Source organism: Periplaneta americana, chromosome 17 (genome assembly GCF_040183065.1).
Source record: "Periplaneta americana isolate PAMFEO1 chromosome 17, P.americana_PAMFEO1_priV1, whole genome shotgun sequence".
Taxonomy (NCBI): domain Eukaryota; kingdom Metazoa; phylum Arthropoda; class Insecta; order Blattodea; family Blattidae; genus Periplaneta; species Periplaneta americana.
In genome coordinates, this window is record NC_091133.1 from 110,786,580 (window position 1) to 110,807,216 (window position 20,637).

The following is a 20,637-nucleotide window of genomic DNA, read 5'->3' on the forward strand; positions in this document are numbered from 1 at the left end:
GCCTAAAATCTAAGTTACAACAATCTTAATTTATATTCCAATTTTCATATAAATCGGTTCAGCCATTATCGCGTGAAAAGGTAACATACATACAGACAGACAGACAGACAGACATACAAACAAAAATTTCAAAAAAGCAACTTTCGGTTTCAGGATGGTTAATTATACATGTTAGGACCAAATATTTTTGGAAAAGCGAAAATTACCAGAAAAATTTCGGCTACAGAATTATTATTAGTATAGATTTTAATCATGAGTTGTTATATCCTCCAACCATATGACTGCGTAGGTATCAAGAAGACCCTTTCTTAAAGGATTATCAGTCACTAGTTGCAAACATCCCTTATTAGATGTGGACGAATATCTGCACAAGCAAAGTTTTTCACACTTATTTTGAATGACAGCTTTGCTAACTAGATACGAGAAGGAAATAATATGCTTAATTTCTCATTATCCCGTTAATATCACTTAACAGTTATATTACAAGATAATTATGAAGACATAACATTTCAAGAATTTCGCACAGTATTGAGATTATTGAAAAATTGTAAAAGGCCTGCCAAAGATAACATAAATTCAGGACTACAGTATATAAACCTGCACCTGATGGATTCAAACAAAGATTACTGATTTTTTTTCTTTAAATCAAATCTACTCACATAAACATATTGCATATGAATGGAGAAATGCAGTAGTTATGCCTTTTCATAAGAAGGAGACAGAAAGGAACCAAAGAATTACAGAGGAATACATATTAATAGCTGCTAAAAATATACTCTGAAATTATTAACAAAACTTCAAACTTATTCAGAAAACTTTATGATGGAAACACAAAATAGTTTCCGGAAAGGCCATTCCTGTACATTGCTTGAAACTATTAATAGAAAAAAAAGAAGAGAACACAATTTACATATTTATTATTTATTGGTTATGAAAAAAAAAAGTTACTTTTTATAATCATGGAAAATAAAGAGATTTCCCACCATGTAATAGAAATTATAAAAGATATATACAAAGAGAACAAAATAAAAATAAAATACAATAATTACAAATTATCGAGCATTGCTGAGAGTGATACATCCGATCACCTACTCTCTTCAACATAAATATGAATGAAATAACAATATGGCGCAAAATTTTTGACTACCAGGTAATAGTATCAGGAATTTCGTATTAGAAATTATTACTGTATGTGAATTGCTGTGTTTTCTTGTGAATTTGTACAAAATGAATTGCTTACATTCACTTTAACCATACAGATGTCTTACTTTGGAGATTATAAAGAATACCTTTCGTTTGTAATGCAGAATTTCTTTTAATAGTTCAAGAAAATAAACTATATATTTTAATATTATTCACATCTTGATGAAGAAACTGAAATAATGCCTGAAATATATTATTAAATGAAGATCACACAGAACAAGGTAGGTCAATTTCGTAAAAATTTTCTGAAATGTAATATGTCAGCCAGCTTTGGCTCTAAGCAGCTTGGTTTCCCTACAAATAATCTTACATTCTACAAGAACATGTGTTATGAATTTGAGTACTGTATTGTAGACTTAAAGATGGCTTAAGGGGTTAGGTACAGCTTACAGCAGTAAAAGTTTTGGAAATATTCAAATTTTTTTTTTTCTCCATTACTGTATCTTGTACAATAATGAAAATTGGTATGTGTAAAACACTGTCCTTCTGCTATATGACAAAAATATTTTTACGATTTAAAAAATTATATATATATATATATATATATATATATATATATATATATATATATATATATTTTTTCCAAAATGTGCAGTGATGAAGCGTTTCTCTCATAACTCATAAACTTGTTAAATTTTTCATGCTCTCTTTTATTTTATTGCTGAAACTCATGTTTACAATATCATGCTCTTTTAACTACATTCCTTAATAAATATTTTTTTTTTATTTTGTGTTAGAAGAAAATACTCATATTTGACCATTTTGTAAAATGAATTTATTTATTATCAGACAATCTATTAAAGAGAGAGAAGTGATCTTGCATCATATTGTAGGTATGGCATGGATTAATACATACAAGAAATTTCATCTTTTTGAGTTATGTGGGAAATGCTTCATCACTGCACAGTGAACTGTATTTAAAAAAAAAAAAATTAAATAATTTTTATAAACCAAATATAGAGAATATTATGAAAGTCTGAAAGGATTACATAACTGAAGATGCCATCATTGTAATAGAAAAAGTCATCAAGTCTGGAAAAGAAAAAAGAAAATTTATGTTGGAGAAAATTGTGTCCAGATGATGTGCATGATGTCACATGATTTACAATAGAACCAATCAAGGAAATCATGGAAGAGATTATGGACATTGCAGAAAAGATGGCAGGTGAAGATTTCTAAGATAAGAATCTTGCAGAAATTCAAGAGCTAATAGACACCACACCAGAAGATAACTTGATGAAAATGAGTTCTTCTGAGCACTGTGTTAGAAAAGAGATTCACAGTAGACAATCTGACAAAAAGATTCTGATTATTCAAGACTAATCTGTTCCATGTCATATATCCACAATAGACTGCTTTCGTGATAGACTGGGACATTGTTTGGTTGTGAATGGTTCTTATTTTGAGATCTGTGGTAGTTTGGGTAGTGATAGTGTTATGGCCTACTCAACATGATTTTATTTGTCTCAAGTTTGAAGTCCACGAAACAAGTTTAATAAGTAGTTAAAAGACATTGAGTAAGTGAATAGGTAAAATGTCTAAACATTCATACGTAAATAATTTCAAGAAAAAATTGTTCTGGGGCAGGGTATCGATCCCGGGACCCTTTGCTTAGTGCACGAATGCTCTACCGACTGAGCTACTCCAGGAACTATACACAACACCGGAACAATTTTTCCTTGAAATTATTCAAACCTGCTTCACAGGGAGCTACTACCTGAAAGCCAGATTTGCAAAGGGTCCCAGGATCGATACGCGGCCCCAGAACAATTTTTCCTTGAAATTATTCAAACCTGCTTTACAGGGAGCTACTGCATGAAAGCCATATTTGCATTCATAGATAGATAGATAGTTTATTTTGCAAAAACATGTGGAACATGTATGGCATCGTCATATACAATTTAAAATACATGATATCATACAATGGATACAAATTAAGATACATGAATATTAAAAAACTCATCGACATCATACAATGGATTTGCCAATAATATAGTCTTAATTCGTGTCCTAAACACTTGGAATGGAAGATTCCTTATATCAACAGGTAGACTATTAAATAATTTAAAAGCAAAGAATAGAAAACTATTTTGAGTAATACTGTATTTACATTTGTCAGTCCACACCTGTGGAGTAACGGTCAGCGCGTCTGGCTGCGAAACCAGGTGGCCCGGGTTCGAATCCCGGTCTGGGCAAGTTACCTGGTTGAGGTTTTTTCCGGGGTTTTCCCTCAACCCAATACGAGCAAATGCTGAGTAACTTTCGGTGCTGGACCCCGGACTCATTTCACCGGCATTATCACCTTCATATCATTCAGACGCTAAATAACCTAGATGTTGATACAGCGTCGTAAAATAACCCAATAAAATATAAAAAAAATACATTTGTCAATATATACATACGTACATATGTAAAATTCAATGAAGATTCCGAATATATAAATTTTAATTTAGGGTGCCATTAAAAAAAATAAAGTTTAAACACTTTGGCACTTTCAATGTTAATGTATGGCAGTGAGATGTGGACTCTATAAAAACATCTGATAAATCTAGAATTGGAACGGCTGAAATGAAGTTCATGAGAGAAACTGCGCAATATATTTTGTTAGATCACAAGACTAATGAAGAAATTTTAAATTAATTAAAAGTTACATGAATGCTGGATAAAATGCAAAAATAACTGTTTGAGCATATCCAACGGATGCCACGAGATCGTCTCCCAATAATAATACAAAATTACCAATCTTGGGGAACGAGATGTCAGGGACGACCATTGGAACGACTACTGAACAACTGAGACCAGAACGGATCAACCACTTGGTTAAGTGTTGTGATGATAACTCTACACATGCCTGAATGACTACCTTTTTTCGAACACTGGAATCATATTGTATGGTTTATCTCCAACAGCTTTTGTATAAAACTTCTTCTTTGTGTAAAATTAAAATTTAAGAAGTTATGAGTAATATTCCGTACTTATTGTTCACTCCGTATAATTTTACATCCGTATAAAATACTTCGAGGGTTGAATGATGGAGTGATGTGTAAGTTTGTGAGAGCTTGTAAACATACAATTTTCATTTTAATTCTCAAGGGTATGGCATATTAAATCATGTAAAGTGTTGAAACATTCAGGAAACGTTCTTAAACAAGCCCCGTATTCATTCGGATCTTCTGCATACAGTTCTTTGAAAACAATGCTGAGCAGTCATGTGTACTTCTTCTTGCCAACCATTTTCTCTCACATAACTTCTTTTCCCTTTTAACTTGCTCTTCAAGAATCTCTGCGAGATGTGCAAGCAATAATTTTGACACATTTAAAATTATTCTCTTAATTTTTTTCTGTCCATTGTGTAACTTGGACTCCTACTCGAAAAAACCCTTGCTTGTAGTGTGAACGATACTTATTTCCATGCTTGTCACATGTAAAACAGACTTTAAGGACAGTAAACTGCAATTGAAAATATAGCAAGTCTTGTTACTGTCAGACAACTTACAATGTAAGTAGAAAAACTTGACAATGTGTTGATTGTTTGAGTATTTCCTTTTCCGCTTAGTTATTGAAACTAAAACAAGTGAAACTTAAAGACGAACTTGACAGCATTTGTTTGGAAGAACAAACAAAAATTTTACCTTTTCCGTGGGGGGGGGGGGGGACGATTTCTCTGTGGATATTTGTATATTTATTATTGTTGTTGTTGTTATTATTATTATTATTATTATTATTATTATTATTATTATTATTATTATTTATATATTATAAACAGTTGTTTGTAAATCCTCTTCTGATTTGACAATGATTACTTTATCATCTGCAAAAAGTAATGTATCAACAAGACAAACATTTCGATTTAATTGAATTCCAGCATGATGACTTTGCCTCCATATTTTAAGAATATTGTTCATGTAAATAAATAGCAGAGAAGAAGGATCTTGTATAAAACCTTGATTTATTGGAGCTCAGTTAGATATTTCATGTTCAGTTTTGGTGCAATTTCGTTATAATTATGTATATTATAAATGGAAGAAAGAATTTGATTAGGTACATGATCGAGGGCAAGAATCTGTAAGAGTTTGTTCCTATTTATTTTGTCAAATGCTTTGACAAAGTCTGTGAATGCTAAATGAGTTTGTGTTGAATTCTCTATGCTTTTCAATTAAAATTGTCATTGTAAAATAACTTACAACAAGACTATCCACAAGAAAACCATTTTGATCTCCTGTCTTAATGAAATTTTGGTACTTTATTTTTTATTATACACCGCTGGTTACAAATTATTAAACAATTTCAGAAGACTATATTTTCACCAATATTGAACATTAATACCATCGTTTGAAAGAGGGAAGTTTGAAGTTTTATACTGATCTTAGATGCACTCGATAAGAGCCCCACGTGTTATACGACAGACGTCCAGGCGGTGACCCCATTCTTGCCAAATCCTCTCAAGCATGTCTTGTGTGACGTTCCTGATTGCTGTGTTAATCCACCTTCTCTATTCGGCCAACATTGCTGGAAGTGGAGGTATGTGAACATTGTCCTTGACGAAATCTCGCAGAAAGAAATCACACACTGTGAATTCCGGTGAATGGTGTGGCCATTCCAGAAGATGCTGTCTGCACGACCAATTCATCGACCTGGTAGGTGTTGATTTAGGTACTCCCAGACGCCAATATGAAAGAGCTCCGTTTTGTTGGAAAATGAAACTCTGTTCCTCCTCATCCGTGGGTTGTGGCTTTAGCCAGTTTTACTAAGTCAACAACTACCAGGTTGATGGATTGGTCGTGCAACGGACGTAGACAGCATCTTCTGCACATGGCCACCCCATTCACCAGATTTCACAATGTGATTTCTTTAAGTGGGGTTTCGTCAAAAACAATGTTTAATTAAAAAATTGATCTTCCAATTTTAATATTAGGGTACTGTAATTGAAAAGGTTGAAATAATTCACCAATGAACATGATGAAATAACGCTTAGGAACATGTTTGCATTTCCAAATGCCATGCCATTTCAGTGATATAGTGTCTTTACATCCAGGTGCTTACTAACTATTGCTGTCTTTGCATTAAAATTCTTATACCAATTTCTTTGTTTCTTTTCCTACGCCATTTTTTTCTTTTGTCAGTTCCTTGTTCGTTTTATTGTCTCCTTTCTTCTTCTGGTGGAATTATATCCATAACTAGTTTATGAACAACAGCTTCCTGGGATTATTTGGCAAATGATGTTTCACCTTGTGTGTGGCTTTTCCTAATGACTCCGTAATTTTTTTTATCTTTCTTTGCTTCTATTTATATACTGTAGATCTTATAATTTCATTTTCTTAAGAGACAATCTCAGACAATTTATGTGCTTAAATTCATTAAATTTTTATAAAACAATACTGTAACTAAAACAATTATTATACAGTATGCACTTGAATATTCTTGCAAACCAGTGTATATCAATTGTTTGTGGTCATTATAGACAATATTTAAATTTCTTATTATTTTACTTGTCACACCATTACATATTTTTTCCAGTGGAAATAATAGTTAAGTTTATTTAAAATACACTGTTAGATAGAAAACAATGTTAACTTCACTCTCAAAAAAAAAAAAAAAAAAAAATAGGATTTTACATATTATGTCATCGGAATAAACTTTTACTGTTTTTTTTTTGTAACGGGTGTGACATTAGAACTGTGTTACATCTACTCATGAATTACCCAAACAAAAACTTACCAACATAAGCTTTGAAATAGATAATAGGAGTCCTTAAAGGAACTGCATACAACAATAACCTGGAATTCCTCCTCACATTTTTAAATCACATGATTACAATATTGCCAATTTTATTTGTCAGAGCCTCTTTGCTAGCAAGTAATTCTCTTATCTATACATTACCTTAAAAATGATAAAATATTAAACACAGTTATTTGGTGGTTGTGGATGATGGATTTAAAGGGGTAGGTACAGCTATGAACTCTGAAAGATTGTCCATATAAAATATTTTTTTCTCAGTGTGTACATAGCTGATACACAGTTGCAAATTAACACACAGAAAGCTCTATCATTCGTCAATATATTAAAATAATTTTCAATTTTCTAACATGAATTTAAATGCATAATTTAATTATTCAAAATGGCGACTACTAGCTTTGTTGGAATCCAGATTTTCCTTCTTAAGTCAACCAATTTTCAACATTTCCATGTTCTGTTATTTTCAATTTAAAACTAACTAAAATATAGGTCTACAAGACTGACTACAATCAGATTTCTGGGTAAGTAAGTAATATTTTTAATTTGCATTTAATTTTATGTAACAAATTTTCAAGGTATTTTAGTTCAAAATAATTTTTTTATAGACAAACTATCTAAGAGAGGGGCTTGGTTCAGGTCATTTTTGTAGATAATGTATATGTGAAATTGCATAAAATTCTGCTCAGTAGTTTCAGAATTAACATGGAAATGGTTTTTGAAAATGTAGTTAATGGGAAAAGAGTGTTAAATATATGAAATGTGATACCATGTGCAGCTCTTGCATTAAAATTCATAATTTTAAAACTAATATAGATATTGAAATAATTGTCTCACCAAAATAAACTTGAATATTTGGTGCATATTTTAAAAATAATTTTGAAAAATCTACTTTTGAAGGTGTTAAGCTGTACCTAACCCCTTAAAAAAAATCTGTGATGCAACAGCCCATGAAGGCCAGGGATTTTAAGGCTGATAAAAATCCTTAGTGTGGCTTTTTCATAAAGGGAGTAAATCTGAGAGTCCCGCGTTGTAGATTTAGCACATAAAAGAATCCTGGCCCTGATTGAGAGGGATTGAGACAAAATTTACTGCTCTTCATGTCCACGTGGAAGTAGCACAGTGGGCCAGTGTCGGTGGGTTTGTCCTACCCTCCACCTGTAATTCGGCATTCGCCCCTCAGTGTGCATTCGTTACTAGTATGACCATTCTGTTATCATCAGATGACTTTACCAGTTACTTACACTGTTATAATAAAGCTCACATCTATTTTGGGTTCTTAAACCAGTCTCATGGCTTCTCCTCTAAGATCAGTTGTCTTAAGATTGTGAAGTGTGGTCTTCTGTTTTCCAAACAACCCTTAACTAGACTCCTCTTGAGTGCCCGTGAAATGTAAAACTTGTGTATTCTCTAGTACTATTCAGACTAATTTAGAATCTTTCATTTAATTCTTTTACGTAATTCTGCAACATATTTGTTGTAGTTTATTAAGTGGTGAGACATGCAGTGTCTAATATAGAATCTTTCATTTAATTCTTTTACGTAATTCTGCAACATATTTGTTGTAGTTTATTAAGTGGTGAGACATGCAGTGTCTAATTTAGAATCTTTCATTTAATTCTTTTCCGTAATTCTGCAACATATTTGTTGTAGTTTATTAAGTGGTGAGACATGCAGTGTCTAATTTAGAATCTTTCATTTAATTCTTGTCCGTAATTCTGCAACATATTTGTTGTAGTTTATTAAGTGGTGAGACATGCAGTGTCTAATTTAGAATCTTTCATTTAATTCTTTTCCGTAATTCTGCAACATATTTGTTGTAGTTTATTAAGTGGTGAGACATGCAGTGTCTAATTTAGAATCTTTCATTTAATTCTTGTCCGTAATTCTGCAACATATTTGTTGTAGTTTATTAAGTGGTGAGACATGCAGTGTCTAATTTAGAATCTTTCATTTAATTCTTGTCCGTAATTCAGCAACATATTTGTTGTAGTTTATTAAGTGGTGGGACATGCAGTGTCTAATTTAGAATCTTTCATTTAATTCTTGTCCGTAATTCTGTAACATATTTGTTGTAGTTTATTAAGTGGTGGGACATGCAGTGTCTAATTTAGAATCTTTCATTGAAGTATTTTCCGTAATTCTGCAACATATTTGTTGTAGTTTATTAAGTGGTGAGACATGCATTATCTAATTTAGAATCTTTCATTTAATTCTTTTCCGTAATTCTGCAACATATTTGTTGTAGTTTATTAAGTGGTGAGACATGCAGTGTCTAATTTAGAATCTTTCATTTAATTCTTTTCCGTAATTCTGCAACATATTTGTTGTAGTTTATTAAGTGGCGAGACATGCAGTGTCTAATTTAGAATCTTTCATTTAATTCTTTTCCATAATTCTGCAAAATATTTGTTGTAGTTTATTAAGTGGTGAGACATGCAGTGTCTAATTTAGAATCTTTCATTTAATTCTTTTCCATAATTCTGCAACATATTTGTTGTAGTTTATTAAGTGGCGAGACATGCAGTGTCTAATTTAGAATCTTTCATTTAATTCTTTTACGTAATTCTGCAACATATTTGTTGTAGTTTATTAAGTGGCGAGACATGCAGTGTCTAATGTAGAATCTTTCATTTAATTCTTTTCCATAATTCTGCAACATATTTGTTGTAGTTTATTAAGTGGCGAGACATGCAGTGTCTAATTTAGAATCTTTCATTTAATTCTTTTCCATAATTCTGCAACATATTTGTTGTAGTTTATTAAGTGGCGAGACATGCAGTGTCTAATTTAGAATCTTTCATTTAATTCTTTTCCGTAATTCTGCAACATATTTGTTGTAGTTTATTAAGTGGTGAGACATGCAGTGTCTAATTTAGAATCTTTCATTTAATTCTTTTCCATAATTCTGCAAAATATTTGTTGTAGTTTATTAAGTGGTGAGACATGCAGTGTCTAATTTAGAATCTTTCATTTAATTCTTTTCCGTAATTCTGCAACATATTTGTTGTAGTTTATTAAGTGGTGAGACATGCAGTGTCTCACCAATTAATGTCATGCAGTGACATAGTTGTTAAGGCAGTACGGTACAAAATCGAAGGTCGTGGGTTCGAATCCCAATGATACGGATTTTTTTTTTTTTCAATTGACATAATCCTAACAGCTATACTATGGGCTAGAATTGGACTCTTCCTCTAACAAAAATGAGTACATGGGAGTTTTCCTTAGAGGTAAAGCTGACAAGCATGTAGGAGTGGCATCCCTACTGCTACTAATGCCAATTGTCTACAAAGATAGGAGACTTTACATCCCACTACTTTGTAGGCCTCTATGCCCATAAAAGGGATAACTTTAATTATAAAGTCCATTGAGAGAGTGAACATTACTTATTTAACTTTAAAATGATGCCTTTTGGTACAGTAATACATTTTATGTTATAACAAAACAAAATATCTAATTTTTATGTTGAATTTTTTGTACTTTTTTCCTCTGTTTGTGTTATTTATATTTTTTTCTTTTTCGTTTTTTCGGTAATTAAAAATAATTTTCTCCAATTCTTGTTGATTTTTATAGCAATTTTTAAACATTTCGTTTTATTTTTCCAACAATGTTACAAAAAATCATAGTTTCTGTTTTTCCACTGCTTAATATTTTTCATTTCTAAGTAAACTCACCTTCATTTTGTGGTAATAGTGATCCCATAAGCTGACAGAATTTTATGTAAATGTAAGGACATTTTATTGATCATTTTTCAGTTATTTTTAAGTTATCAACATCCGCCTCCTACTCATAAATATACTTTTAGTATTGAGGGATTGCTAATAGTAGGTTTGTAATTACTGTTGCTTCTCAAAATATTTGCCCTCAGGGTAAAACATAACCTATAAAAGCTGTTGCTATTGTTAAGAATAAGATAATTACGCCTACTGATCAGGTGTGTAAAAATTTATATGAGCCGTAATATATTCCTCGTCCAATGTGTCTATGTCTTCATTTCAAATACTTGTTAGAATATTACAGATTATTAAAATATCATGATTGGAAACTGGTATATTTTATTGTCATTTAAATATGGGTATATTTTATTATTACTACTACTACTACTACTACTACTACTACTACTACTACGATGGCATCACAGCCCAAAGTCGAGCCTTAGCCTCCTCAATTTTCTTCCTCCAACTGTCCCTGTCCTGTGCTAATCTCCTCCAGGCAGTTGTTCCGAGATAGTCCTGAGAATCGATCACATCTATCCATCTATTTTTGGGTCTTCCAATTGGTCTTTTACCATGTATTTTCCCTTCTAAGATCTTCTTTGGTATTCTGTTCCCTTCCATCCGATAGACATGTCCGGCCCATTCAATCCTCCTTAATTTGATGAAAGTAACAATATCGAAACTTCTATATAATTGATATAGCTCGTTATTATAACGTATTCTCCACTGCATATTTTCTTGCACCAGTCCAAAAATTCTTCTGAGTATTTTGCGTTCAAATATACCTAGTTTAGCTTCTCTCTCCTTAGATAATGTCCAAGTTTCGCTTGCATAACAGAGAATACTTCTAATAATTGTTTTGTATATTTTAAGTTTTGTTTCCTTGTGCACACAGTTAGATTTCAATATTGCGCTTAATGCAAAATAGGCCTTATTGGCTGCAGTGATTCGACTCAGTACTTCAATTAATTCGTTATTGTTACTTGTCATTACTGTTCCAAGATATTTAAACTTCTCAGTTTCTTCAAACATGTTTATCGTCAGATTAGGAGGGTTGTATATATTCTGTTTATTTCTTATTTGTGTCATCCGTTTGGTTTTACTTGCATTAATCTGCAACCCGATTTTAGCGGCTCCTTGTTCCAGGTCTTTATACACTTCTTCTATTGCTGTCAACGACCGTCCCATAACATCCAAGTCATCTGCGTATCCTACTATTTGAAAGCTTTTGTAAAATAAAGTGCTGTTAGGATCTATACCTGTCTGTGTTATCACCCAATGTAAAGCAAGATTGAAGAGCATTGGTGCTAGAGTATCCCCTTGTTTCAGCCCATTATCAATATTAAATTGTTCTGTTGAACCACCATATATCTTCACTTGAGCCTTGGTTTCTGCCATGGTCATCTTGACGAGTCTGATTATCTTTGGATGTATCCCTTGATGAATCATAATTTTGTATAATCCTTGTCTATTAATGCTGTCATAAGCTGTTCGGGTATATTTTATTGCCATCTTTAAATCACAGAAATCATTAATATAGGCTAGTTGAAGTTCAATTGTGAACGTGAGGACAGAGAACTTGTTATAGCTATGCATTACATATTTGTAACAGTGCTTACCATAAATGGAAATCTTCTTTTAGGAAGAAGAAGCTTTGCTGAACGAGATGGAAGTAACAGGACAAGCTTTTGAAGACATGCAAGAGCAGAACTCAAGACTTATTCAGCAGTTACGTGAAAAAGATGATGCCAACTTCAAACTTATGACTGAACGCATCAAGTCAAATCAGTTACATAAGCTGGCACGCGAAGAGAAGGACGTTCTTAAGGAGCAGGTACGATAGTAACAAATTAGAAAGGTATTTTCTCACTTCACTAACCTCTATGTGATCAAGAAGAAGAAGTGACTGAAGACCATTTTCAAACCTTCGATGTCTTATCTGCTGGATTCATAATAGAAAAATACCGGAGAGCAATGATATATGATATGCGAATAATCACTCAGTGATTTAAAACGGCGCTTATTCTGTCGGATCCCGGCCACTTAGTCACTCATAATGAGTGCACCTCTGCACATGTGTGTGGACATGGTCCCACTGTCATACATCTATGACGCAGTGCATGAGGGTAGGCCACTAGAGGGAACCCAAGAGGTGGAACTCAAACTGAGAGGATTCAATCCGACATTGGGATGGGAATCTGGTGTGGCTTAGTGGATAGAGCGTCAGCATGTAGAGCTGAAAACCCGGTTCAAATCCCGATGCCGGAGAGACTTTTTCTCCGTTCCACTATCTTTCATCATATGATAACGCAGAATAACTGCTTTCTCAGCTTACAAAATGATTTAAAAGTGGACATTTTGGAGAAGATTGTTAAGTATTGCAAAGCAAATTGTGGATGAAAGTGATTTTAAATTTTAATAATAAGGTATATAACATATTTTAATACTGTTTATTTTAGCTTCTCTTCCTATTCTATGTAAACCCCCTTTTAAGGAAAACCCTTATTTAAGGGGATAAAAAAGTAATTCTTCAGAGATTCTTTCAAAAAGGAGTTTTACTGTATATAAGTGCAATACAATATTATAAATATATGTAGTTTGATATGTTGGTTTAAATATATTTTGATTAGTAATTTTGGTTCCCAATTTAGGTGGCTACCCTCACAACTCAGGTAGAAGCAACTAACGTTGTAGTGCGGAAGTTGGAAGAGAAAGAGCGCATCTTACAGAACTCTCTGGCAACTGTGGAAAAAGAGTTGGCTCTAAGACAGCAGGCCATGGAAATGCACAAGCGTAAAGCCATTGAGAGCGCCCAATCTGCTGCAGATCTGAAGCTGCATCTTGGTGAGTGATTCATATTTTATAAATATTACATTTACGGTCTTACTAATAAAAACTCTATATACAGACGTTTAACTGTCTTATACTTATACAATGAGTAGCTCGTTTATAAGTCGTGTGTAAATTCCTTACTAATAATCACTACATACGTCGTGTATAACAGTATAACTGTTACACAGCTACGTCATAGTTTCGTCATTACTTCGTTACGAAAGGTAATAGAATATCTGAGATTCTCTATTGTATCCGGTAGAGCGCTCTAGTGTGCCGTGTTAAGAATCGATAGTACAACTGGCTCTGATTGATTACCACACTATATTTTGGTCAAAGAGTACAAGCTTCAGCAATAATATCACAGTCTAGTATATACAGTCACGAAGCTTGAGTTTTGAGGGTGCTAGGAACAATTGACTGTACTGGTACTATTTTGCATTGTCTGTAATGAGGCGATATTACCGATCCTAGTGGTTAGCAACTATCTATGGATGCATATTTACTACATATTGAGCTTCGTGACTGTATATACTAGACTGTGATAATATTCTACTTATTCTGTGCTCTTTGGTGTGTTCTTCTGTGGTTACAAGGCATCCATCATCATAAAATGACAGTCGATACGAACAGCTGTTAGAGGGGTGCCATTTTTTTCTCTAAATACAACGCTTAAACAAGGGGTTTCGTGTATATAACTACTGCAAAGCAATTCTCATTGTATAGTTACAGCCTGTTTATACATCCATCGCTTCTGCATGGTTTATTAGTAACATTTTCTGTCTCAATGCTGCATAAGTCTCGTATAAAAACTATACACGGTTTATTAGTAAGACTGTTAATGTACAGACCCAGAAACAAAATTTGGGCCACCTGAATTTTTAAAGCTCAAATTTTGTTTTTGGGTCTGTACTAATGGATGAAATGCTGAATTTTGAAGATACGAATGGTCTTGGAAAGCTAGGAAGCATCTTGTGACATTTTTTTTAAACAATAGCAATCAAATTTCTCGTGTTTCCTTAACAATAGGGCTTTCATTTCAAAACTTCCCAGTCTAAATAACTAATTATTCAAATTGAATTCAATTTAAACAAAAAACACTCAATTTAGATATTGAGGGGGAAGGCTGAAACCAGGCTAAATTGTATTTTAGATTTCATCCCCCAGCCACCCTCACTTTGAAATTTCAACTGACACCTCTATATGTTTATACTTCAATATGAAAGAGCATTCAATTGTTTATACATCTCACTCATTTGTTTTCGCATCTTTTGTTTTTTATCGTCGCCTGGCAACCTGTATTTTTGTTATTATCAGTTGATTGTAGAATGAAAATTCAGCTTATTTTGTGTAATTTTCTAAATTTCATCAATAAGGACTATTTATGTTCTCTCTTGAAGGGTATACACCTTTTAAAATAATTTAATACACAAACACAACTATTACATAAAATGCTCAATAAGTTTTTGTAGCTTTATTCTCTTCAGGTCTAACCAACAATAACAACAATCCAGTTGTTGTTCAGCTAGTGTTTCAATATCCCTTATCCTCCTTTGTATTGTTCATGTGTATTTCATACTGTTTAAAGCATCACATTATTCGGGACATAAAGTTAGCAACTTTATTCAGACATGTTTTAATGAACTATCCTTCATTATAACACTTGAATGATTTTGCGATTTCCAAAGCGATAACATAACTTGCATGAAGTTCTCTTTGACTCGTACCTTGTTTCATCTGCTTCGCCCTGTGCAGCCCTAAAAAAAGAAAATTATGTTTGTACTTATTTTCTACTGTATACATTTTCGTTTACAATTACGAGGGGGATCCAGGAAATAACGACCGTTTTGTTGTAATAATTAAAAAAAAAAAAATATTTATTTGAAAAAACAAAAGTCTGTTACATAACTGAAGCTTCCTTTACTTCTCTACATAATCACCACCTACATTTAAACATTTGTCATATCTGTTCACTAACTTTAGAATTCCCGTGTTATACTCCTCTGCCGCCAGTTCATTAAGCCAGGTGTTCACTGTCTTTTTCAACTCTTCATCACTTCCAAAACGATCCCAAAAGACAGTAGCCATGACTTTTTGTGTTGAGAGAGTCTGTTTGAATTTTCGGTTTCTTGGGTGATGAGGGATGATGCCACTGACGTGATTGGCGCTTGGTCTCTGGGGTGTTGTGAGACACCCAGGTCTCATCACCAGTCACAATTTGATCAAGAAAGGCGTCTCCATCTGTGTGATATCGCATCAAGAATGTCAATGCCGAGGCCATTCTCTGAGTTTTGTGTTGGTCACTCAGTTGCCGTGGAACCCTTCGTGCACAGATTTTGTGGTAGCCAAGATGTTGCTACACAATTTCACCAAGCAAAGAACGAGAAATGTCAGGAAAGGCAATATGCAATTCGTCGAGTGATGTGCGCCTGTCTTGCAAGATTCTGTCGTTCACTTTAGTCTTCAGGTCTTCTGTGATGGGTGATGGGCGTCCGGGTCGAGTTTCATCGTGGACATTTGTTCGCCCATTGTAGAACATTTCGCACCATTTTCTCACATTTCTTTCATTCATTACAGTATCACCATACACTTCTTTCAATTGCCAGTAAATTTCTGCAGGTTTCAAATGTCGGGCATTCAAAAATCGAATCACACTCCTCACCTCACAGTCGGCGGGATTATCAATCACGTTGTTCATTTTGAAGTAACACAAAATGCACAATGGCGACTTGTTGCAACCAGTACTCACAACATTATGAGAACACATGTTAAGGAAGCCAGTTGACCTTCAAACAAGGAAGGGGAGTCAGCTGCGTGGCGGGTATGCGCGAATGGTCGTTATTTCCTGGATCCCCCTCGTACATTGGATATGTTCATGCTTACTTATGATTTTGTGATAATCTTATGACATGTCGTAATGTCACTAGATGTCGTTTGATTTATAAGTGCCTATTAGAATTTTAGGACACATTGTCACCATATGCACAACAAATACTGTTCCTCCCATTCTTCCTTAAACATGCGTTTCCGAACAGTCGTTGAAGGTTTTGAGAAAGAGACAATCTATATCTAATCAGGTAACCTGGCACTGATAGATATCTGTGTACTGGAGATGTAGGGGAGTTGGACGGAAGGGAGGAGGTGAAGCAAATACAGTTTACTGCTCTGCCCCTGCGATGTCACTATTGCTAGTGATCATGATGACATTTTTGCTAATCCCTGCTGTAGACTAGAGGTCAATGTCGGTGACTTTGATTCTCAATTCACTTGCTACATTCTGTGTTTCTTCACCCACTCTTTCTAGCACAGCTTCATTTCTTATTTTACCTGTATGTGATGTATGTTATTATGGTATGTTATCATCATGATCATTGAATTTAAAAAAAAAAAATCATAACCTACTTTACAGTTGTATGTGAGTGTGTGTGATTACAGTGCATTCTTATAGCTGTTCGAAGAAACTATGATATAGTATAAAATACGAAATAATACATTAGAATAAATTGACGTTGACATTACAAATAAGGTAATTGAAGTAAATTGTTATTAGTTGTAGATATAAGTTGAAGGTTTTTATAACAAACTTGCAAAATTTTCTCTGCAGAAAGAAGAAATGTATAGGACTAGTCTGTGTAACAATTATATGGCTTTTGATTATGTATGTTTTGTATTCAAATACATATTGTATTGTATTTATTAACATTCCATGGTATTCATACATGCTTACAGCTAGAATATGGAACAAGTCAAAAAACTTAATACTATTATAAAATCTTAATTTATAGTCACAGTCTAGATGAAATATATATAGACAAGATTTACAATATAGTCTACTAGTACAACACAAAGTTTTAGTATCAATTTCATGAAGCGTTATTGAATGTCATGAATTCACCTACGGAACAGAAGGCGTGAGAAATTAGGTACTTCTTTAATTTGGCCCTAAATAATCTTATGTTTTGAGTTTCATTTTTTATATCGATAGGGAGGCTATTAAAAATTTTTATTGCCATATAACACACTCCTTTTTGATAGCACGATAGACTTGCCGATGAGGTATGAAAGTCATTTTGTTGACGTGTATTTATGCTATGAACTATTGAATTAGTTACAAAGTTTTCACGATTACATATGAGGAAGATTATTAATGAAAAGATAAACGGTCAAGCCATAGGCATTATTTGTAGTTTTTTTAAAATAGCCCTACACAATTCCCTAGATTTGGCATCTACTATTATTCTAATTACTCTTATTGTAATAGAAATATACTGTTACTATCTGTGGAATTTCCCCAGAATATTATTCCAAAACTCATTACCGAGTGGAAGTATGCAAAGTATATTGTTTATTAAGGTATTGATATTTACTATCTTTTGCATAGATCTAATAACAAAACAAGCTGAATTTAGTTTGGGGGTAATTTCTTTAATATGATTTTTCCAGTTTGACACATTATCGATTTTTAAGCCAAGAAATTTGGTTGTTGTTGTTTCTAATAGGGATCTATTATTAATTATTGCGCTAGAAATTTGCGACGTTGAATTTGGACAGGATTTAAATTGAATTATGTTAGTTTTGTTACAATGTAATACTAATTTATTGACAGAGAATTTCCTCTGTGGAAAATCAAAAAGTATTTAATTGTTTGTGAAAATTCTTTGGGAACAGGAATTAATTTATTTCTTCCTCTGAAAAAAAAAAAATTGTTACTTGACACTTAATGACAAGTTTAAGGTTTTAGAAAGTTGCATAGTGACAGATTCTGTCTTTGTTCACTTTCTCTAGCCCCTTGTTTACTATTCTGTGTATTTGTTAGAATGTATAAAAGTAACAGTGACTTTTTTCTTTCAGAAAAGTACCACGCTCAAATGAAGGAAGCACAACAGGTTGTAGCAGAAAAAACAAGTGCACTAGAAGCAGAAGCCTATAAAACAAAGAGACTTCAGGTAACATTTCCTTTGGGCTCATTTCTCACTGTCTTTCTTGATGGGTCTAATGATTACTATGCTAGCTTTTGGAACCAACCATATGATGATATTACTAATTTTTTATCCTACAAAATTTTCTGTTGTGATTACTGTTTATTAATAATGGAGAAGAATTCGTTTTGGCGCTGGGGTTCGAACCCAGAATCCTCAGTTTTACATTCTAAGCACTCTATTATCATATGGATGTAATTGTCTAACAGTACATAACTATTGGTTTCCAGCCGTCCAAGTCATTAATACAAGTTCTCTCCTATATGATGACATAATATTATGTCGAAATATGGAGGTCATGAAGGAAAAGACCAAAAAGGAGAGGAGTTCGATCCGGTGCAAAATTTGCGACAAATCGCGATCATAAAATGTGTACAGAATGACTTCCACTGCTAAGATTGTGCTTCAATTTCGGGTCATATCCATAAACCATTAAATCATGACTTGTCACCTGTAACGACCCTATTTAACAAATCTGGGTCATTTTTAGCCCTATTAATTAATTTTTGGCATACTTCAAGGCAGTGTTGCTTCTGCTCATATGAATCTCGAAGACCATGAGGCATGTTTAATTCTTCAGTTAGAATTCACTGCACTCAAATTCAGTTCACCGTTAATGCCTCTGATTGTAATCGATGGCCAGTATGCACTAAATCACGAACTCTGATAATATTATGATCAGTTTATGAACTGAAGGCTGACTGGAACATAGGTCATCTTCGACGGGTTCTTTGCCGTCTTTAAACCTATTATACTAGTTCAAAACACTTGCTCTGTATGCACACTTATCTCTGGAAGCTATTTCTAAATATTAATAGGTCTCCAAGCTTCAGTTTTCAATTTTAAAGCAACATTTTACAGAAATGCGTTGTTTCATTTTTATGCTCACAATAATCAGCCTACAGCTCTTAACACATCCTCACTTAACAGCCTGCAACCCTCTGCTAAACAGAGATAGAGTGGTGAACTTTTCAAGATCATTCAGTGACAAAACAAGTTTTGAATAATTTTGAGGGAAAAATTGTTCCGGGGCCAGGTATCGAACCCGGGACCTTTGGTTAAACGTACCAACGCTCTACCAACTGATCTACCCGGGAACTCTACCCGACACCGATCCAACTTTTCCCTCTATCCACAGACCTCAAAGTGGGCTGACAATCGTCAAGCAACCAACAGTGAGTGCACACTAATTCTGTGTGACTTATATTATTCAAATCAACTTTACAGGGAGTTATACCTAAAAGCTTGATTTGCATAATACACGTCACTGTTCGTTAACAGAAAACCACATCACTGTTCGTTAACAGAAAACCACAATTTAAGTCACACAGAGTTAGTATGTACTCACTGTTGGTTGCTTGACGGTTGTCAGCCCACTTTGAGGTCTGTGGATATAGAGGGAAAAGTTGGATCGGTGTCGGGTAGAGTTCCCGGGTAGCTCAGTTGGTAGAGAGTTGGTACGTTTAACCAAAGGTCCCGGGTTCGATACCCGGCCCCGGAAAAATTTTTCCCTCAAAATTATTCAAATCAACTTTACAGGAAGCAAATCTAGTCTTTCAGGTGAAGCTCCCTGTAAAGCAGATTTGAATAATTTGAAGGGAAAAATTGTTCCGGGGCCAGGTCTCTGGCGTTTCGTCAGCCCACGTGAGTTGTGTGGATATAAAGGGAAAAGTTGAGATGGTGTCGGGTGGAATTCCCGGGTAGCTCAGTGGTAGAGTGCTGGTACGTTCAACCAGAGGTCCCGGGATCGATACCCGGCCCTGGAACAATTTTTCCCTTGAAATTATTCAACTTTACAGGGAGTTATACCTAAAAGCTTGATTTGCAAAACAAGTTTTCTTTTACTCAATCCCCCCCCCCTCCTGCAACCCCTAACTATAGTCGCGACGCTGTTATTCTCGGCGTGACTCCTCCTCTTTGCTTATGTCTTAGGACGTGAAGGCTCTATAAAGTCTAGGTAGGTAGTATTGTTCGCCATTTTTGTTCTTTCATTGCCGAGCTACCATACGAGGAATCTATTTGCCACACCGTTAAACATTATCATGTCGTAGCTCCTATGATAATAAATCAAACGCACTGTAATTCAGCAAATTGAGCGGCAAATAATGTCTTTGTGTGCTTTCTGCGAATGCCAACGAAAGAACCAAAATGGCGGGCGATTATATTAAGTATTT

The 20,637-nt window shown here is 33.9% G+C and overlaps 1 protein-coding gene across 5 annotated transcripts in view; it reads left to right on the forward strand.

Annotated features, from left to right (window-relative positions):
* Bre1 (E3 ubiquitin-protein ligase Bre1) overlaps positions 1-20,637 on the forward strand; it is a 90,801-nt gene that overhangs the window by 67,420 nt on the left and 2,744 nt on the right. For all 5 annotated transcript variants that reach the window (XM_069817194.1, XM_069817193.1, XM_069817196.1 and 2 more), the window contains 3 exons: positions 12,295-12,486; positions 13,304-13,496; positions 18,336-18,430. In XM_069817194.1, coding sequence (XP_069673295.1) covers positions 12,295-12,486; positions 13,304-13,496; positions 18,336-18,430 — 480 coding nt within the window. The remainder of the gene's footprint in view (positions 1-12,294; positions 12,487-13,303; positions 13,497-18,335; positions 18,431-20,637) is intronic.